The following is a 14991-nucleotide window of genomic DNA, read 5'->3' on the forward strand; positions in this document are numbered from 1 at the left end:
AGGTCATTATTTACAGTTTTTCTCAAAACAGGGAACATGCCAGATAACATCAGTCCATCAGTAGCTGAACAACCAGTCTGTCACTGACTTGCTGGGAGAAAACATACCTGTTATCTTTGTAGTAATACTACATATGTTCCTGGTATGATTGCAAAGGAAAGGACAATAAACTGTCCAAGGACTCTTCTCATTGGATAACATCACATGTTTCAGGAATGGTTTGAATATTCAAGTACAGAGAAGAAAGGGAACCTGTTTAGAGTTCAACAGCCATTATGGCACCATGTGTACCTGATTATTCCATAGCTTAAGAAAAACAGAGTTTTCCATTATTGTTACTGTATTTTTTTTAATTTCACTTTATGTTTTGCAGCTTTTTTTAAATATAGATCAGTAGTTGCACATTTTGATACATAGCTAGAATATACTTTCCCTGGCAAGTTTACAGTACAGAGAAGGTAACATATAATTAAGGAGTTTTCCTCTTTTTTTTAATGAATAACTTATTTCTTATATAGGGTGGTTATACTTGTTGATGTGTCAGTGACAAACTCCATGTACATCACCCATATCCAACATTCTTTGCGACTTTTACTTGAGGAACAAATGTCAAATAAGGATTCCTTCAATATTATAGCGTAAGCATCTAAGGTTCTTTTTAAATCATTGTAATGCATTGCAATGCAAGAAGTATACTGAGATGGTGTAGTTATTAATGAACATCTTTTAGATTTGTTTTAATTGTATTTAATGTTTTATGCTAAAGCAATTGCAGGTGTAGCACTGATTTTGCCATTATTGGAGAGGTACATGAGACAGATATATGAAAATCAAATTAGGAATTCAAAGTCCCTGTTTTGGGTGAGACTCACTGGAACTGACTGCATCATACCTGTAACAAATTCACCTGCTGGATTGCTCATAACAGTGTTTATTTGCATGTCAGAAACATTTATTGGAAGAGGATTTTGGTGCCTCAGGTACCATAATACAGAATACTCCTTAAATTTTACAATAACTCCAATAGGTTTTTTAATATCTAGTAGTTCTGAAATTCTGTGCTCAACACTGGCAGTCAGAAACATATGGCACAACTGCCAAACAGCAGCCAGACAGGCTTTTGGCTGGCAGGTAAAAACAAGTGACAGCAGCTCATGGAGTTCTAAAACCTGATGAGAGAACAGAGCTTTTCCCTCACAAGAGAGATACAGGCAGCATTTAAGAGTTGTTTGATTGGTTTTTTGTCACAGTCTTTCCAGTGAGCTTTTACCAGCTCACTTAGGATCTTCTGCAGGAAAATCAAATGCAGTCTGGCCCAGTACCTTGAAATCTGACAACCCCCAAGTGATGGATAAATGTGAATAATTGAACATATTGAAATAGAAAAAAATACCAGGCAATTTTACACCTATAAAACTCCAAATGAGATTTTTCTTTTTCAGTGAATTTATCCTGTTTTGCTTGTTCTAAAGCATAATCTGAAATTAATTGCAGTTATCTTTCTGTGACAGATTTGGGAGTGATGTTGTGCCTTGGCAGCTGGAACTGGTTCCTTCCCAACCAAAAAACTTACAAAATGCTTGGAGGTAGGATCCAATAACTCTCCCATACCTCTGAATTAAGTTATCGTAGGCACCATGGAATGGGTAAAACAGAGAAACAGTTTTAAAGAGCATTGTGAGCAATGTAGAAAGTCGATCAGTTTATCATACCACAAAAACAGGTTGTGATGAGCTGTTCTACACTGATTGCTTGTGGTAGTTTGGGAAAACAGTGTTATTAAGTTTAATATGTCTTTGGGACTTTGTATTTCAAATATATACAGAATAGATATATATATAAAGAAGTGTCTAGGTAAGACATGCACATATTGCATGAAGGATTGAAAACAGCTTCAAATTCAACTGGGATGTGAAAGCTAAACTATGGTTTTTCCTCACATTCACTGGAAAGAAATCCCAGGTTCCTGTTTGTGGAGTCACACTCTCAGTAGTTTCATTCTGCCTCTGTAGTTTTTTTTTATTGTAATAAGTTCATAAAATCATAGATTTTTTTTCAGTTGGAAAAGACCTTTAAGATCATCGAGTCCAACCATTAACCCAGCACGGCGACATCCACCACTAACCCATGTCCCTCAGCACCTCAGCCACATGGCTTTGCAATGCCTCCAAGGATGGTGACTCCATCACCTCCTTGGGCAACTTGTGCCAGCATCTAACAACCTTCTCAGTGAAAATGTTCTTCCTCATCTCCAATCTAAACCTCCCCTGGTGCAACTGGAGGCCATTTGCTCTGGGCCTGCTGCTTGTATCTTGGGAGGAGAGACCAACCTCCACCTCACTACAAACCTCCTTTCAGGTAGTTGTAGTGAATGATAAGGTCTCCTCTGAGTCTCTCTGAAGGATAAACAGCCCCTTCCCTCAGCCACTCCTTATAAGACTTGTGCTTCAGACCCTTCACTGTCTTTGTTGCTCACCTCTGGACACACTCCAGCACCTCAATGTCCTTCTTATAGTGAGGGGCTCAGAACTGAACATAGTATTCAAAGTGCAGCCTCAACAGTGCCGAGTAGAAAGGGATAATCACTTCCTTGGTTCTGCCAGTCACATTACTTCTGATACAAGCCAGGATGCCATTGGCCTTCTTGGCCACCTGGGCACACTGCTGGCTCATGTTCAACTGGCTGTCAATCAGCACCCCCAGGTTCTTTTCCACTGGACAGCTTTCCAGCCACTTTTGCTCAAGTTCTAACTATATTACAGTTTTTCCCCATAAGAGAGAATTCCTTCACTTCTATGCTCTGAATCTTATCTTAAAAACTAGTTCATCATGATGACAGTACAGAATCTAGAACAAATAATTCGAGTCACTAGATTAATCTGGTTTTGCTCTCTCTCATTGTCAAAAATTTTAGACTCTAGTGCAGTGTTATTTTAAGATACTTAGTCCTCTTTATTACTTTAAGGAGAAACAAAAGCTTTTATTGCTTCATTCTTTGAACTGTAAAAACTCCTTTTTTAGGTGGGTGCTGAGTTTGAAGTGCGCAGGGAGTAGAAATTTCATGAGTGCACTTAGGAGAGCTGTGGAAGTAGACTTCAAAGACAGAGATAAACACAAATCACAGGGACTTTACCTACTGACCACTGGAATACCTGATCAGGAAACAGTAAGTATCATTGTAGGTGTTGTAACTCTCCTATAAGTTCCTGTCAGAATTAATCTCGACTTTATATTTCTTTTTTTTCTTCTCTTGGCTACTCATCATAGCTTGTTGGCAGAATGTTTCTCCTTTACATATCTAAGCCAACACGACTCAGGATCTCAGACTTCCATTTCTGCAATTGCTATTTATGTATTGGAAGTAACAATTATTAATAATGTGTGAATCAGCAAATTCAAGAGATGTTTTTAGGATTCCTTTCCCACTCCAGCTCTGGTGATCATTTGTAGCACGTTTCTGAGTCTGAACAAACAAAATGAGTTTTTGTATATAATTTTCTTGTAATTCATGGGAACAAAGCCACAAATAATTTAACAGTGGAAGTCTATCATATGCTATGTAGAGAGAGTTCCTATTTTTAATATTGGTAATTTAATCCAACTGGAGTAGCCATGCCTGTACAATAAGGTGTCTCTTGCTTTTGTTACCAAACTTCTGGAAATCTGTGGCAAACCTAAGAATTAATTAAAAGCTCCTGTCAATAATGAGAAAATGAAGGATTCATACAAAAAGCCAAATGCATAGTTCCATCCCTACTTCTTTGCTTCAGAGTATGGCTACTTAAATCCATGACCTGTATCTTTGATTGCCATAGCCACCCAATCTCGCTTCTGAGCCTGCGGTAATGCTGTTGCCATTGTCACTAGTGATAGCAACAATTTTTGTGTGTTCTCATGAATTGAGGTGACATTCAGCTGCTCAGGGTGTGTTCCTGTACTGAATTGCTCAGGTTGGGAGTATTTGTACATCAATTCAGGAACCAGTGGAGTAAATGGAAGCTCATCTGTGGTAGAGAGTCAATAGAGATTTTTTTCTTTTCTTTTTTTTTCTCTCTATCTTACAGCACATAATCAGTGCTTATGTGGCTGAGGTTTGCAGAGGGTTTGATTTGCAGCTTCATGTCTGTCTGTTCAGTGTAATGGAGGACATTGGATCCAATGGGATTATTCCACCCCGCTATGCTGACCCAACTGAAACTGCCGTGGCTTTTAAGGAGATAGTACAGGCAGCCAATGGGAGGTTTCATTGGTTTGGAGAAGCAGGTATGGGAAAAGGAAAGTCAGCACTACTTCTTTTTCATTAATGAAATATTATTTAATGCTTTTTTCCCCCCAAATCAAGTAGTTGAGTTTTTTAGTAGGTGGTAATGCTCTACTAGTACTGAGATACAATCAAAAGTCCTGTTCAATTGAAGCTTTCAGCTCTAGTGCAGGAATATTGCAGTGCAGGTTTCATGCAGGAATTTGACTTTTTTTCTTTTTGAGTTCACTGTTTTCTACTGGATATTTTAAAGATGCACATTTAAAATGTAGTTACTAATATGGTAGGGCCAGGCTGCAGGCTGACAGGAAACAACAGCTTTTTGATTGATATTTGCTTTTTCATTGATATTTGTCATGCTCTACAAGTTGTTGTACAAATTGAGGAGACTGAAGGGGGACTTCATTAATGCTTAAAAGTATTTAAAAGGTGAATGTCAAGGGGATGGGGCAGTCTTTTTTTCTGTAGTGCCCAGTGATAGGACAAGGGGTAATGGATAAAAGCTGGAACACACAAAGTTCCACTTAAGGAAAAACTTCTATGAGGGTGAGGGAGCCCTGGCACAGGCTGCCCAGGGAGGATGTGGAGTCTCCTTCTCTGGAGGTCTTCAAAACCCTCCTGGACATGTTCCTGTGTGACCTGACCTAGGCAGACCTACCTGTACAGGAGGGTTGGACTGGATGATCTTTAGAGGTCCCTTCCAATCCCTTCTGTTCTGTGATTCTGTAAATTTCAAAAAGGATATATTTTGTACACTTAAAAACTCCATGCTAATTAGCCTATATTTGATTATATAGGTATTTTTGAAAGTGATGATATAAATAGAATTGTGTCTGAAATGGAAAAAGCAAACAACTACTCCCAAAAGGTATGAATTGTATGTATCCTTTTCAGTTAGGTGTTTCTTCAGAAAAAAAAAAAAAGGAAAATTACAGTGTTTGTTCAACTCTCAATGCAGAAGTCTGGACAAAATGAAAATCCTTATATGATCGGGAGGAATGTTGTAGTGTGTGAGAATAGTCACCATAGAGTAAATATGGACTAGAAAGTAGTTGTACAATAGCACTGCAGCGATGGGTATTGGAGGGCTGTGATTTCCTATCAAATACAAAGAGTTTACAATTGAAGTGATTCTCGTTTTTGGCAGAGTACTGGAAGAGGCTGCCCAGATAGGTTGGGGAGTCTCCTCTAGAGACATTCAAAACTCACCTGGACAAGTTCCTGTGTGACCTACTCTAGGTGGTCCTGCTCTGGAAGGGGGGTCTAGGTGATCTTTCAAGGTCCCTTCTAACCCTTAAGATTCTGTGATTGTGTGTGACAATCCTATAATGAATTCTTCTGAAGTGGAATTGATTATTCAATATAATTGTATACATATAAAGAAATATATTTTAAAGTTATATTATGTTCCTGTAAGTCACAGCAGAGAGAGAAGTTGTCATTGACACAATAGCTTTGTTCAACTCTAATCCAATTGTTTTCTGAAGTGTACTAAGGGTGTAGGACTAGGCCATATTTCTGAATGTTACATGCATGTGACTTTTTCCAAAGATGTCTAACCAAGTGGCTAAGGCAGTGCAGCCAGCCTGGCAGTACAGCTGTTTCTTACAGAAGTGTGATTAGAAAGATACATGCAGTGAGATATATGTCCAGTCACCTGAACACCTTGTTGCATGCAAGTCTGAGTCACAAAAGTATTTTTAAAAAGAAGAGTTGGTATGTATTCAATTTGGTTATCACTTAACAGTTGTATATCATTTTCCACAGTTTGCTCTGCTCTTGATATGCACACTGTTGCCTTTTCTTTTAGAATGTTTGCTCACAGCAGGAAGGATTTCCCTCCGATGTGTCTGAGCAAACACAGCACAAAGGGATTTCTATTCAGTTAGAGTTGTTAAACATTATCAGATTCATAAATTTGGTATGAATTTTATGTATTATTAAAGTAACAAATACATAATGCCTGTCTTTGAAATGTCATTTACTTACAGTCTCAACTATGTGGATTATTGACCAATGTGAACTTCCATTTCAGTGTGCATTCCTAGTGGAATCCTTAAAGCAACGGTCAGTAGATCAGTCTGTTAATCCACTTATACCAGGAAGAGATTCAAGTATGGTTATGAAGAAAGAGAAAAGAAGGTCACAGAAGTTACCATCTCCTAAACCCACAGCTCTGAGCTTGGCTAGAATGGTTTGAAATGGTTCCATTTTTAGTATGTTGTGTATTTTAATCAGAGATCCTTCCCAACTATAGATGCTGCTCTTTATGAGAGAAGTACTCAGGTTAAAAATTGGAAGGAATTAAACTGACACTGTGGTAATACTCTGAATTTACATTTTAATTTGCATTCAAAATGGTACACAAACAAAAAAGCACATCTTACTCCTTGCTAAATATTTTATTGTAATGGAGCCACATTGTAGTGTCTAAAATTGTCTAAATAATCCCTCCTCTGACCTTAAAAATTTAGTGTTTAATGAAAACAAAGGCAAAGCACAAATGTGCTTTACCAGGTTATATCTGTGCTACAAGTCTTTGTAGCAAATACTGAAATTTATGATATTCTGCTCATTTACAGGTGAGACAACTGCAGATGAGTAGCATGTCTTTGGGCCACACAGAATGTTGACATAAAACAAAAAACAGGATTCAGGATTCGTTTCCTGGCCACTGTGGTTATTTCCATGGGCTTACACTACTGAGTGCTTTGGCTGTCTATGCATCTGGTTTGAGTGTGTGTGCAGATCTGTAACACACATAAATGGCCACTTAGCACTTTGGTGTATGAATGACTAAATACAGAAACTTCTTATTGCTGAGGATGTATTTGACTTTTGACCTGGAATTTTCAGGTCTCATGTTTGAAATGGCAATGTCACTCTTAAGTGTAGGTGTGCTCATGTTACAAAGACCTTCGTAGGTAAACTCAAACAAGTCTTCCATGCTATTTATCAAACCCAGTATATTCTCAATACTTGTTCACAAATGCAGGAAAAAATTGACAATAAGAAATGTGACTACATAACATAGTTTTACAGGGATTAAACTTACAGGAAATTGATAGAGTTTTGTCTGTAATGTTTGGTGACAGTTATAGTAGAGTTGCATGTTAAATTAGATGTCAGTTGCTTGAAGGCTCTGCATCACAGCAAAAGTCTGATCCTACTATAGAGTTAAACAACTGTTCATGTTTAACCCTCAGCCTAGAGGGTTGAGCCATACCCAAAGGAAAAATTACTATTATCAGGATTAGGTCTCCAGTATTAATAAAACTCTGAGGAAAGTACTATATTCTATAAAACAATGCCATTACAATCCTAGACTTCTTCATGTGGCAAATAATAGTCCAAACCCATCTGCCTGTAAATATGAATCTGTAGTTTTATAGCAGCAGATGAAATTGGCAAGATCATTAAAAGAGAGCAATTGGAGTTCTTTAACCTATTGAGAAACTGTAAATTAACAAGTGTTTGTGGCAATCTGCTGACTTAACAGAAGAGCCAGAGTGCAACAGGAATTCAAGAATACTGAAGGATAGTTCCAGTTGTGATCCAAGTGAAATGCTTTTTAGTTGTTTAAAAATTGTTATGTGTGTTTATAGTCTATGAAAGACAGCCACGGTGCAGAGAGAAATGCTTCTATGAGAGTACTGGCATGGCGTCCTACTAGTGCCAAGGCAGAAATTCCACCAGGTCTGTATGGATTAGGGGCTTTTTGTCTTCAGTTTCTTTGGGTTAAAAGCTAATGCTAAATTAGAGCTCTAATTTGAGTTTTAAAAACACTTGCCATTTCAATCTTTAAGCAGACTGATAGGAAACATTGCAGTTGTTTTGAAATTACTTTGGTGTGAGTTCAAGCTTTCTTTTACATTGTGAACAGAAGGAATACTACACAGCTGTATAACTATTTCTAAGTCATATGATTGAATCTGCATTAATATCCATTCTACAGCAGAAAATGTCAAATATGTGTGGTGGGAAGCAGAGTCCTGCTTTGTCCCATGCCTGAAGCCATAATTATAAACTAAGTTCTCTTGGGTTTCAATTCATACTCCTTTTTCTTTTCAAAGCCTCTTTTACTAATGCTGTAGATCCCATTGTAATTAATATGCTATTTCAGTTCATTTGTCCAGTAATTAAGGAGGGAAAAAAACAGATATGCCAGGTTATGTGAAGTGCTGATTCTTGCAACTGCTTGAAACAGCTCTTAAATTGATTCCAATCACTATTGGTCTCTTAAAGTCCAATTCCTTTCTTAGCTTTTCCAGCAAATGTATTTTAATGGTTTATTGTAAATCTGCAATCTTTTCAAATGATGCTCTGTGACATTCTTTCTGATAGTAATTTATAAATTTCTGAAGGTTTTGGTTCCATTTCTGTGAAAGCAGCATTGTGTAGTTCTATAACAGGGTCTTTTCTTAACCAATATCTAAGAAAATAAACTATCTATAATTGTGGTAGTAGAAATTAATGAACAATGAGGTTGCATGGAAGATTTTTATCTATTTGAAGTAAGACAACAATTTTTTAAAACATTTCTTTATTTGTAGCACAAACAATAAAAGAATGGCCTCAGACTGAGAATAAAAGAAAGCATAAAGCAAGAAAGCAGCCAGAATTTTCTGTGTCTGTATTTTATACTGATAAAGGAAGAAACGTGGGTATGTGCCATCAGGATATAATGGGTGAAGGCTTTTATTATCAGTATTTTTGTTACAGAGGTGTTAGGATGATAAGACACTGATAGTCAGTGTGTTTTAAATAGTGAGTTGGAAGTGAGTTGCACTTATCAAATAGTGGTGGGTTTTTTAGGTTTGATCTTTGCTTTGGGGGGATGTTGGCTCTTGGTGTTCAGCTTGTTTGGTTTGGTTTTGTTGGGTGTTTTGGGAGGTTTGGGGGATTTTCGTTGTGTTTTTTTAGAAGACTTGGTTTGGAATTTTTTCAAGGAGACAATTTTTTAAAAGAAGTGATTTTTTAAGTACTTTGTTATGTAGAAACTGCTTTTTTAATGTGGATTGTGTATTAAATACTAGTCTGTGAAGTTTTGTGGGGATTTTTGGGGAGAAGAGTTGATTGGGGGTTTTTTATCAACAGTCATATATGATTCAAAAGAGTTATGATTTAAACCTAGTGCTCTAAATATTACTTTTTTTCATTTTCTTATACTAGGTACAGTATACAGAAAGTACCCAAAGATAATGTGCATAAGAAAGTCCATTCCATCTGTTACATTGCCAAAGAAAGAGGAAATCTGTTCAAGCAAAGAGGTATTTTGCTCCTTACTAATAAATTGCCATTTAAGAATTATCCATATGAATGAATGTGAACATGTTAATTGTGATTCTGCACAATGTGTTGTTCCTTAAACTGTTCTAATATCTACTAACAACTGATTGGTCCATTTGTTTGTCTTACAAGTGGCTGACCAAATACAGCATTAAAAAGTTGAAACTGGATTTGTCCAAACTGCTGTTTGGTCCAGGATGTACTCACCAAAAGAAAACTATGGAGACTCTGCAGAAGAAAGTATCAGCAAAATACTGTGCTATCTTCCCTAGTGCAGAAATCAATGTAAGCTTTGGCAGCTGTTATATGCCCACAACATTGAAAGACTTTGTGTTTGTTTAAGACACATTGATCAACCTTTGTGACTTGGGAGCATCATGTTCTCCCCACTCTTCCCTGTTTCTAAACCACCCTTCTATTAGAAAGCTAGAGATCTTTTATTCGCTAGGAAAAGTGTTGAATGTTTTGAAGTGCAAACAGTGTAAGATCTTCACAATGTATAGCATCTGCTCTGTTCATTACTTTAAGAAGTAATTTTAAAATATTAAGTAAAGATTTAAAAAATAATATGTAAGTCAAAACTGGGAAAATATTGGATCTTGGTTGTTTTGGTTTAATGACTGGAGAGAAGCATGGAAAGTTATGTCCAGAGTATTATTACTCTATTATCTCTACAAAACTGTCAGAAATAATGCAGCAGATGCATCTGTCCAGTCAAATTATATAGTTTTGTTGCCCAGCAGAACTGACTGAGATGAGAATGAAGCTTTCCTAATTTCAATGAACTACTCATTTAGTAGCAAGTGTCTTAGAAATTTTCTTACACGATTTCATAAAGACAAAAAACCTAATCTCTTTGATTTCTAATGCAAACATTACATATGTAGCAGCTGAGCTCAGATCTCCTGAAGTAAGGTGCTCTTGTACCAACTGACTTCTTCCAGGGGGTTGTGAAACATCTGCATTTTCAACCAAAAGAACTGGAAATCTACACTGAACAACTGGAGAAAGTATTGCAGCGCTATGTAGAAAGAATACAGTGGCTTCTCTCAGGTATAAGCATGCTTCTGTTTTTCTATAAAGCACAACTTATACATAAAATCTTCTTGTCTAGTAATAAATATGAACACACATTTGGACCTAAATATGAATAGAGGTCATCTGGTTTGCATTTGATTGAAATTTTAAAACATGAGAGTTGGACTTTAGAGGTCCCTTCCAACACCTACCATTCTGTGCTCTTTTTATGAATACAAGAGAATTCAACATCTGTGTGGCTGATAAAATGTCCAACTTGCTGTGAAATAATTAGGACTATGTTGGAAGTTTTTTCTTTTTGTATATTATGTTAATGAATAAAAGGTTCCTGGTGTCAGGAGCTTTCCATCAACAGAATATATAGCATAACATATAGCAGCAAAATAAGCTTTTCTGTTTCTCTTGCTAAAAATGTTCATCATCACTGCTGATGAAAAGTATTTTGATCCTCCTGTTGCTCATAAAGATCTTTGTTGGGAAACAGTTTAAATTTTTGATGGGTTGTAAAGTAGGAGCTACAGATTGTTTAACTGAAGTTGCTACAATTGGCTAAAAAAATAATGCTTGATAGTGCTAGATTTGAAATGACAGAAGACCTGTGTTATTAACATTTGAAGTGCCTAGTTGCCACACAGATTAGATTTTATTATGTAGAAGTGTGCTCAGAATAACCCCTAAAGACTGAAGATCTTGTAATATTGTCAATAAAATACTGTGTTCAGTAAAATAATCTTATGTAATGACAATTAGTTTTAATGTTCTGGCTTAGGAAGCCGAAGATCGTTTGGCACCATTTTAGAAGCAAATGTCTGTATTTTGGTTGATACATCTGGTTCCATGGACCCATATTTGCCACATATCACAAAAGAACTTGCCTCTCTTATCTGGGAACAACTGAGACAAAAGGAAGTCAGGTATGATGAACTACTGATGAAGGCTGAAATCTGCATTGCTTATTATAAAGTAATAAGATTGCTTAATGATGACAATAATACAGTACTGAAAAAATACAATTATTATATGTTAACATATAAAATGCATGTGACATGAACTGCTTTTTCTCTTCTTTTTAACCAACTTTTAATTCTGAGCTATCTAAGATTTGAGCCTCATTTGCCATGGGCTGAAGCTGTTTATCCTCTTGGGCTCCTCATTCCCATGGATCTTCTGTTCATGCTGAGTGAGATACTCTTTCTGACTCTTCCATAACTGAAGATCTTAATCCAATACTAGGCCCTTTTTCTTCTTTTTGTTTTGAATTGGGTTTGGGTTTGTGGTTTTTTGGAGGGATTTTTGTTATTATTCATTTCTTTATTTCAAAACTTGCTTATCCAAAGTGACTGATAGTATTGGCTATGGTAAAATGTTCTGGGCCATCTTTTTCCTCAGATTTAACTTGCTGAGATTTGCAGAAAACATAGAGAGCTGGAAGGAGTGTCTTGTAGAGGCAACTGATAAAACATGTCATGATGCTGTGCAGTGGGTCTCCAAATTGCACGCTCATGGTAATACATGTATCCTTATGGCTTTACAGGTTAGTAAATTGTATACCACATTTTGGAGACATTGTGTCTTGTGGCAATAAAACACTTCCATCTGACTGATAAACTTTTAGGAAAATTTTTTTATGAAAGCACACAACTTTTTTGTATGCAAAACACTGAACAGATCTGGAATCAAGCCGTTGCTTCTGTCTCCAGGACACGTAGATATTAGAATTCATCATTTGTACTGAGCTTAAGAAAAATGTGAAATGCCAATAGTTGTATTAATAATTGTGTTCAAAGAACACAGGGGAGAGAAAGTAGCCAATTGATAACTGATGTTTATGTAGAACAGTGGCATGATAGTACTAGATTTGAAATGGCAGAAGACCTTCCTGTGATTTATCTTTGAACTACCTAGTTGTCACATAGATTAGAGTTATGTATTATGAATTATTATGTAGAAGTGTGCCCAGAATAACCCCTAAAGACTGTAGATTTGCTCAGAGATTTTAAAGAAGCAGTGTTTGATGGAATCACGTGGGCATTGAGCAAAATTCCTGAACTTTAGTAACAGGTGAAGAAACCTTTTTCCTATAAAAATTCTCAGAGTAGAAATGAAATAGTAACAATTTAAAAAGAGACTGAAATGACATGCAATTTCATGAGATTTGAGATTTTAATTTAAAAAAATGCTGCTTTAAATAAATGACTCTTCTTCCATCCACCCTTGCAGAATTTCCTTGTAAATGTTAAGGAATTAGTCATGAATCAACTCTAGTAGAACTGTAAGGCATGTCTGTATTATAGATTTCATAATATAAAAGGCCAAGTCCTAGTGATCCTGATTTGCAGACATTAAACATCTTTAACTCCAACAAAAGTGATGTAAAAATCTTCTGTCAGCAGTTTTCCAAACCTAGTTTTGTTGCTTATTTCAATGAGTGAGGTTTTTTGTGATGCCCTGCTTAGGAATATATTGCCTTCTGCTACAAATTATCTGCTTCATTATTTTTCAAAGGTATATCCTTGGTCTCTTTCATATTTAGTGCAAAGGCAAAGACAATACTAACTTGATTAATGATGTGGTAAATGTAAAACTATCCTGTCATTGGAATAGTGTTTTCATTCCTAAGTATAGCTTTTTATGTAAATGTACTAATTATTTAAACTTATTGTCTGCTTTTCAGAAGGCTCTTAGTTTCCAAGGTATAGAGGCACTGTATGTATTGACTGATGGAAGACCAGACACCAGTTGCAGTCTAATTTTGAAAGAAGTTGAGAGGCTGAGAAAGAAACAAGATATTAAAATCCACACCATTTCTTTTAGCTGTACAGACAGGTATGTGCCACTTTGCAAGAATAAAAAAGAAATCTTTACAATTACTAGTTTATTTATTATCAAAAGATTGTTATAAAGCTGGGACACATGCTCAGTTGACTGAGCACTGGGATTGAGCTGGACATTCATGCGTATGGGAACTGGGGAGGCTGTTCTGACATAGGTAATTGCCACATGGCCTACATCTCCCATAGCCTTTGTTCTTGAGAGATTTGCCTTCATGCACACAAAGAAGCAATAAGCATCACTAGTCTGCAGCACTGAGGTCATTCCTGTAGTTCTATCGTTAGTTTGTCATTTACACATCCCTACAGAGGCATAAAAAGTTAATACACTAATCTGGACTGGAATCAGGAGCACTAGGAAAGTCTGCCAGCCCTGGTGGTGGGTGTTATATCTCTGGATGTTCCTTTTCTAGGATCTTCACATGGTTCACAATTGAGGGCCATGTGACAATATCAAAAAGTATGTGCTCCTGTAGATTCTCATTCATTCTGTGCCTGTGTGATGCAGGGAGCAGAAAGCCAAACAGGCCACTAGTTCTTCAAGCTTTCCAGAGCAGGTGAATGCCCACAGTAGCATCTTTACCAGTTTTCCCAATGGTTCTTCTTGGACAGTGTCAAGTAACAGAGGCTTAGGCAAGAGAATAAAATATGGAGCACGTACAAAATGTTCTTTCCCTTTATGGAGTCTCTTGGCTTTTGATTTTCTTCCCATGTAAAATATTATTGCCCTTTACCTGCCAACCTGACTTCTGGATTTCTTTGTTTAGTTTATTTTTGGATTGTGTTGCTACACTGAACCTCTTGTCCAAAACCAGCCTGTCTTTGGAGTTTATGACAGCTAAGCAGTGTATATTCTTCATTAGCAATTGACAATTAGACACTAGATGGAAGATCATATTCCTGTCCTCCAAACTCTTTGTTTTGATGTAGTACTTTTTGAGGAATTCTTAGAAAATCTCTTTCTATTGATGTTGCTATCAGAGAAATACTTTTCATGAGTAACTTAATTACTTTGTTATTAACAGAGGAGCTAATGAATTTCTGAAGAAGCTTGCTTCCCAAACTGGAGGGCGCTACCATTGCAGTTTTGGAGATGTCGATGGCCAACTAGCAGCACACAGAATGTTGATGGAGGGGCTTGATGATGATGATGTATGTTAAATGGATCCGTTTGGTTGGGTTTGGATTTGTTTCCTTTTAACTTAGTTCTTCATCAGTAGTCAAACTGCATTTTAAAAAGGAAAATCATGAGAAAACTTAATAGAAGACTGCTAAGATACTTCACATAGACCCTGAAGGGGGAAATCTTAGAATAGGACTTTGCCTCTTTGCTAGCAACTTGCCTTGATAGGTGACCAAACCCATGAATTGCAATACAGTTTTTGAAAGACTAGCAAAAAAAATCTTATATCTATACACTGCAGTTTTTAAGGTAACTGTAGCTTTTACTGTGCCTTCTTATCCTTACCATCTTGTATTTCATCTATGCAGTTGTAAAATCCTTAGTGTTCAGCACGTTAATGCTCCAGCAGGACACCTCAGGGATTGCCACAGTAGAAAAATGTTAGTGAG

General features: G+C 36.7%; 1 protein-coding gene across 4 annotated transcripts in view; it reads left to right on the plus strand.

Moving 5' to 3' along the window:
- VWA3A (von Willebrand factor A domain containing 3A) overlaps positions 1-14991 on the plus strand; it is a 30085-nt gene that overhangs the window by 10700 nt on the left and 4394 nt on the right. The window contains exons 12-26 of one of the 4 annotated variants that reach the window (XM_061992907.1): positions 519-638; positions 1512-1586; positions 3022-3166; positions 4065-4263; positions 5059-5129; positions 6297-6455; positions 7867-7957; positions 8815-8925; positions 9434-9531; positions 9683-9835; positions 10495-10603; positions 11358-11502; positions 11978-12122; positions 13263-13414; positions 14445-14571. In XM_061992907.1, coding sequence (XP_061848891.1) covers positions 519-638; positions 1512-1586; positions 3022-3166; positions 4065-4263; positions 5059-5129; positions 6297-6455; positions 7867-7957; positions 8815-8925; positions 9434-9531; positions 9683-9835; positions 10495-10603; positions 11358-11502; positions 11978-12122; positions 13263-13414; positions 14445-14571 — 1900 coding nt within the window. Of the gene's footprint in view, positions 1-518; positions 639-1511; positions 1587-3021; positions 3167-4064; positions 4264-5058; positions 5130-6296; positions 6456-7866; positions 7958-8814; positions 8926-9433; positions 9532-9682; positions 9836-10494; positions 10604-11357; positions 11503-11977; positions 12123-13262; positions 13415-14444; positions 14572-14991 lie in introns of those variants that run through there. The other 3 variants (XM_061992909.1, XM_061992908.1, XM_061992910.1) reach the window with 3 other exon arrangements.

This window comes from Colius striatus, chromosome 3 (assembly GCF_028858725.1).
Source record: "Colius striatus isolate bColStr4 chromosome 3, bColStr4.1.hap1, whole genome shotgun sequence".
Lineage (NCBI taxonomy): Eukaryota > Metazoa > Chordata > Aves > Coliiformes > Coliidae > Colius > Colius striatus.